Raw genomic sequence first — 6,347 nt, 5'->3', positions numbered from 1 at the left:
ACTTCAAACTCCTCGTCTCTCCCCCAAACTTATATTTTTGCCAATTGTTTCTCAAGAATACTAAGGAAAGATTGGGTGCCAAGAGAGGGTCATTACAAAACGGGTAAAGATTTGTAACGTGGTTATTGAAAAAGAAAAAGGGCTTAGGCTCAAAGGGGTTGACTAGGGATATCACATTGGTAGGCTATGGAAGATTACAAATTTCAAATTGGATCAAGGAGAGCCAACAATCATTTCTCAAGCCAAGCTACACTTAGAATTTTGCCTAGAAACACATTTGGGGCAAGTTCTAGACCATTAGCATGGGTACTTGGACTTGTAACTAAACATCTCACCTCTCACGCTTTTGGATTGCTAAAAAGAACAGAGTCGAGGGCCCATAAAAATCCTAGCAAATATTAAGAATCACAAATGGCTCGACTTGAACTATTCGATGACTGCTTAAGTCAACACAAGAGTCAAAAGGGTCACAACTAAAGCTATTTTCTGCCAGCAACTTTGATAGGTTACAAGTACTTTACTTTATATTTTGATGATCTAACAAACTTACTCTCCAGAACCAAATAAGGAACATGTTGCACATTTACAAGACCTCAAGATCACAAGATCCCGGGATGGGATTCAGCGGGGAATATGATTCAACCCTTCAGATGTGGAAGGAACAGCTGAGGTACCAGGTCCCTACAAGTTCCCGAGGAGACTGCACGAAGTCAACTTTCCAGTTGGAAAGTTGCTGCCTGCACACGCTACTGTGCAGAACAGTGCTGCAGTCAACCTTCCACAGAAGACTTTTACCTACCTTGCTTGCATCATTGTAAGTGATGTCACACATGTATATATGCATGCAAGGGAGGTAAAATAAATCACTTGAACATTTGACAAGCTCATTAACGTGACTATCCAGTATGCAAGTTTTAAGGACTTCAAGAACAAAGAACAAAACAACTACGGACCAGTTCCCACATAGAGTTATTGTATGTCCTTAGTTGAGTTATAACTTTGTAATATTTCTTTAATTGTAATTCCTATCTAGCTTGTTTGGAAGTGTTCTATAGGAACCCATTTGTAACCCTTAAACCAGTGTGTTTGAGTCTTGGCTAGAGTTAGTCATGTTGTAAAGTCTTTGTAATAGAGTTATTACAAAGTGGTTTGTAATAGAGTATTACAAGTTAGTGAGAGATTAAGAGGTTAACTCCTAGGTTGCATAGGTAGTAATCTAAAAGTTGCTCAGTAGTGAAGTTGAAATCCTACAAGGGTAGGTCGTGGTTTTTAAACCCGTTGAGCTGGGAATTTTCCATGTAAAATTCCTCTTGCCATTTTATTACTGTTGTATGTGTGTGTACTGTTGGACCTGATAGAGAACCTGGTTCTCTATAGAGTTTGGTGGACCCTTATATTCTATTAATTGGTATCAGAGCAGGTTCTTTCTATCAGGTTAACCCCTAGAAAGGATCCTGATGGCTGCTCCTCCAAACTTTGAAGAAGGCCAGTCTACTTACAAACCACCTAGGTTCAATGGACAGTATTATGGATGGTGGAAAACTAGCATGCATGACTTCATCATGGATGAAGATTCTGGGCTATGGGATGTCATATGTGAAGGACCATTTGTTCCTACCAAAAACCTTGGTGACCCACCAGTAGTCATTCCCAAGACAAGGAAAGAATTCAATGATGCAGATAGAAAGGCCATAGAGAAGAACTTTCGTGCTAAGAAAATTCTGGTATGTGGTATTGGACCGGATGAATACAATATCAGCATGTCAGTCAGCCAAAGAAATCTGGGAAGCCCTGCAGACAGCTCATGAAGGAACAACACAAGTCAAGAAATCCATAATCGACATGCTCACAACTGAATACGAGCTCTTAAAGATGCAAGACAATGAATATGTCCAAGAAATGCGTACCCGGTTGACCTCCACCATTAATGAGCTTCACTCCCTTGGTGAAACTATTCCAAGAAACAAGCTGGTCAGAAAGATCCTAAACGTGCTACCCAGTTCTTGGGAAAGCAAAGTGAATGCCATTATAGAGGCAAAGGACCTGCAGGAGCTAACTATTGATGAACTTGTTGGCAATCTAAAGACATATGAGATGAAAAAGAAGAAAGACAGCGAAATAAGAGAGCCCAAGAAGGAGAAGAACCTGGTCCTCAAAACAGAAAACAACGAGTCAAGTGGTGAGATGGTGATATGGCATACCTAACAAGAAGATTTCAGAAGATGGTTCGCAGGAATGGAGGCATTCTAAAAAAGGGAAGTTCTAGCAAGCCAAAGAATTATGATCTCTGTCACAAATGTGGAAAGCCAGGACATTTCATCAAGGATTGCCCTCTCCTAAAGCAGGATCAGTACAAGAACAACTCTGACAAAGCAGCCAAAAGGAACCTGGTTCCTAATAGACGCTTCAATAGAAAAAACGCCGCTGACAATGTTGTGAAACAAGCTCTTGCTGCACGGGGAGATTCATCAAGCGAATCTGGAGAAGATGATGAACCAGGTAATAGCTTTATGATGGTAGTAGAAAGTGAATCAACCGAGTATGATTCAATTTTTGCTTTGATGGCCCAATCTGACGATGAAGATGACGATGATGATGATGAGGTAAATTTTCTAGATGTTCAAAGAAATCTAAAATCTTATTCTCCTAAGAAACTCATGTCTTTGGAAAATGTGCTAATCCATGCTTATCATAGTCTTGTAAATGACAGAGATGTCTTAACAGTTGAACTAGGAGAAGCAGAACAGTCTAGAGATGACCTAGTAATAGTTGCAGTCGATCTAAGAGAGTCAATTGAGAACCTGAAGAAAGTAAGAAATGTCTTAAAGAAAAGGATTAAAAATGTAGAACAAGAAGATGACCTTCTTGTGGTAGTAATGGACTTGAAGGAAACCATTGGGAAACCTACAATGAAAAGTAGGGATGAAAGTTATCAAAAAGGAAAGGAAGTTGCAAGTGAGGCACACATTAAGCTTGAAAATGAGCTAAAGACAGTGTAGTTTAGTCTGTGTGTCGAGCTTGAGAAAAACAAACAACTTCAAGAAGACCTAGGTAGAGTGAAGAGTGATCTTGAAAAATCACTCAAGTGGACCTGGTCCTCTGATGCTATCACTACCATGTACTCAAACAATGGGGGAAATAGGCGGAGGATTGGGTTTCAAAGGGAAAAGATCCCTTACAACCCTCATAGCAAGTACGTTACGATACCTGACACTTGGCTTTGCACCCACTGCAGTAAGAATGGGAATCTTAAAGAAAACTATAAGGCCAGATATCAGTCACAGCAGAAAAAAAAAAGCCTTTGCTGAAAAAGTAACTACTAGTAGAGAACCTGGTCCTTATTAAAAAATGCATAATGCCTGCATGGACCAAAAGATCCCTTATTCACCCCTTTCCTCATTACAAGGGACCCAAATTGGATTGGGTTCCTAAAGCTAACTCCTAATCTTCTTGTGCAGGGAACAATGAAAGGAAGCAACCTACAACGGTACATGGATAGTGGTTGCTCAAAGCATACTGGAAGTACAAATGATTTCCTTTCACTAAAGGCCCTGCAAGGAGGGAGTGTATCCTTTAGGAATGGCAAGAAGGGATACATTCTAGGAGTTTGAAGGATTGGGAAGTCTCTCTCTCACTCAATCAAAAATGTGTACTACATGAACGGCTTGAAGTACAGCTTACTAAGCATTTCCCAAATTTGTGACAAGGGAAACAAAGTCGAGTTTGTGTCAAAAATCTGCACAATGAGGAACCTGGTTACAGGTGAGGTGGTGCTCGTGGCAAAAAGATACAAGAATATCTATGCAACTAATTTTTAGTCGCTGAAGAATGGCGATTTAAGTTGCCTAAGCGTTGTTGATAATGATACTAAGCTATGGCACATGAGGCTAGGTCACGCAAGCTTCACATTGTTGAACAAATTAGTAAGGAAGGACCTAATTCGTGGTCTGCCCAAATCAAGCTTCAAGGATCACAAAGTGTGTTATGCATGTGTGAAAGGGAAGCAAGTCAGATCTTCGTTCAAGCCCAAAAAAGAAGTCAGCGCCGCAAGGCCACTCGATCTCCTTCACATGGATCATTGTGGACCTATGAGGGTGCCGAGCAGAGGAGGAAAGAAGTACATCTTTGTAATTGTCGATAGACTATTCCAGATTCACCTAGACCTTGTTCCTTAGGACCAAGGATGAAACCTTTGAAGTGTTTGTTGCCTTTGTCAAAAAGATCCAAGTGAAGATGGGTAATAAAGTAGCCTCCATCAGGTCTGATCATGGGACGGAGTTTGACAATGCGAAGTTCGATGAATTCTGCACCAAAATTGGATCACTCATAATTTTTTTGCTCCAAGAACACCTCAACAAAATGGTGTTGTGGAAAGGAAGAATAAAACTCTTGAAGACATAGCAAGAACAATGCTAATTGACAGTGGGATCGCAAAATATTTCTGGGCAGAAGCTGTCAATAGTGTGTGTTACTTGGTAAACAGGTGCATGATCCGGTCCCTTCTGAACAAAACTCCATATGAACTGGTGAATGGAAGGAAGCCCAAGCTGACACATCTAAGAACTTTTGGGTGTAAATGCTTTGTTCATAGCAATGGAAAGGAAGCTCTTAGGAAGTTCGATGTCAAAAGTGATGAAGTAATCTTCCTGGGATACTCATCTCAAAGAAAGCTTACAAAGTCTACAACAAAAGGACTCAATGTGTAGAAGAAAGCATTCATATGATCTTTGATGAAGCTCACCTCTCCTGTGAAAAGGACAAACATATTGATCAAGATGGAGAGCCCTTATCTATGCCAGGTGAAGTAATTGACATGGCAAATGGAAAGGCAGACATAATGAGCCATGTCAAGGAATCAGTGAAGAAGATGCAAATACATCTCCATCAATTGGAGAGGAACCTGGTCCCTCAATTACAACAACTGAAGCAGAAAACACGGTTGTTGATGCAGTCCAAGGAACCCCACTCTGTGAAGTAAGAAACGCTCAAGAATCCCAGTCAGATGTGCCTGGTTCCTCAACCAATGATACTCAGGCACCAAATTGGAGGTTCAAAAGCTCACATCCTCTTGACAACATAATCACTCCTCTTGACTCAGGAGTTCAAACCAGATCAAAACCAAGGAACTCACTTGCCTTCTCAGCTTTTCTTTCCCAAATAGAGCCCAAAAATATAAAGGAAGCGCTAAAAGATGCAGACTGGATCACAGCCATGCAAGAGGAGTTGCATCAATTTGAAAGGAACAAGGTATGGCACCTGGTTCCTCGACCTGCTGATCGAACCATTATAGAAACCAGGTGGGTATTCAGAAACAAGCTTGATGAGTTTGGAAATACAATAAGAAACAAGGCAAGACTTGTGGTTCAAGGCTATAATCAGGAAGGAGGGATTGATTATGATGAAACATTTGCTGTTGTAGCTCGAATGGAAGCCATTAGAATTCTGATTGCCTTTGCATCTCATATGGAGTGCATTTCTAAATGGCTATTTAAAAGAAGAAGTCTATGTCAAGCAGCCTCCTGGTTTTGAGTGTCACGAACACCTTGATCATGTGTTTAAACTATATAAGGCATTGTACGGGTTAAAAGAGGCTCCCAGGTCTTGGTATGAAAGATTGTCAAAATTCCTTATGGAAAACGACTTTGCAAGAAGGAAGATTGACAACACTCTTTTCCGAAAGAAACGAGGGAGGAACCTACTCATTGTTCAGGTGTATGTCGATGATATCATCTTCGGAGCCATAGCTGACTCTCTCTGCGAAGAATTTGCTAAACTCATGGGGAGTGAATTTGAGATGAGTATGATGGGAGAACTGAATTTCTTCCTAGGACTTCAAGTGAAGCAATCTAAGAAAGGAACATTGATAAGTCAACAAAAGTACATCAAGGAGCTGCTGAAAAGGTTTGATATTGAAGCCTCACGCCCATTGCAACACCTACTCGTCTAGACATAGATGAACCTGGTACCCCTGTAAACCAAACCATGTATAGAGGAATCATAGGGTCACTATTGTATCTCACTACAAGCAGACCAGACATTGTTTTTAGCGTGGGTCTCTGTGCAAGGTTTCGATCCAATCCAAAAGAATCTCATCTGAAGGCTGCCAAGAGAATAATGAGATATCTCAAAAGAACACAGGGCCTGGTCCTCTATTATCCTTCAGGAGACAGTTTTGATCTTATTGGGTATGCTGAAGCTAATTATGATGGATATCTGGTGGACAGGAAAAGCACTTCTGGGATGGCACACTTCCTGGGTTCCTACTTAATCTCATGGGGTACAAGGAAGCAAAATTCTATGGCACTTTCAACTGCAAAAGCTGAATATGTAGTAGTTGCCTCTTGCTG

At 40.8% G+C, this 6,347-nt stretch overlaps 1 protein-coding gene across 1 annotated transcript; it reads left to right on the top strand.

Annotated features, from left to right (window-relative positions):
• On the top strand, positions 1,563–3,499 carry LOC109220068. The gene is made up of 5 exons (XM_019384533.1): positions 1,563–1,724; positions 1,768–2,179; positions 2,377–2,603; positions 2,652–2,955; positions 3,459–3,499. The coding sequence occupies exons 1-5, from the start codon at positions 1,563–1,565 to the stop codon at positions 3,497–3,499; spliced, it is 1,146 nt and encodes a 381-aa protein (XP_019240078.1).

The sequence above is a fragment of the Nicotiana attenuata genome, chromosome 2 (genome assembly GCF_001879085.1).
Source record: "Nicotiana attenuata strain UT chromosome 2, NIATTr2, whole genome shotgun sequence".
In the NCBI taxonomy this organism is placed as follows: domain Eukaryota; kingdom Viridiplantae; phylum Streptophyta; class Magnoliopsida; order Solanales; family Solanaceae; genus Nicotiana; species Nicotiana attenuata.
The sequence above is the reverse complement of the archived record's forward strand: the minus strand, read 5'-3'. Positions and strand labels throughout refer to the sequence as shown.

Bases quoted from the DNA above. Each gene is read 5' to 3' on its own strand.
- LOC109220068 (XM_019384533.1), top strand. From the start codon at position 1,563: ATGGATGAAGATTCTGGGCTATGGGATGTCATATGTGAAGGACCATTT. The intron at 2,604-2,651 runs GTAAATTTTCTA...TATTCTCCTAAG, and splicing joins ATGACGATGATGATGATGAG to AAACTCATGTCTTTGGAAAA. The intron at 2,956-3,458 runs GTGAGGCACACA...CTTCTTGTGCAG, and splicing joins AAAAGGAAAGGAAGTTGCAA to GGAACAATGAAAGGAAGCAA.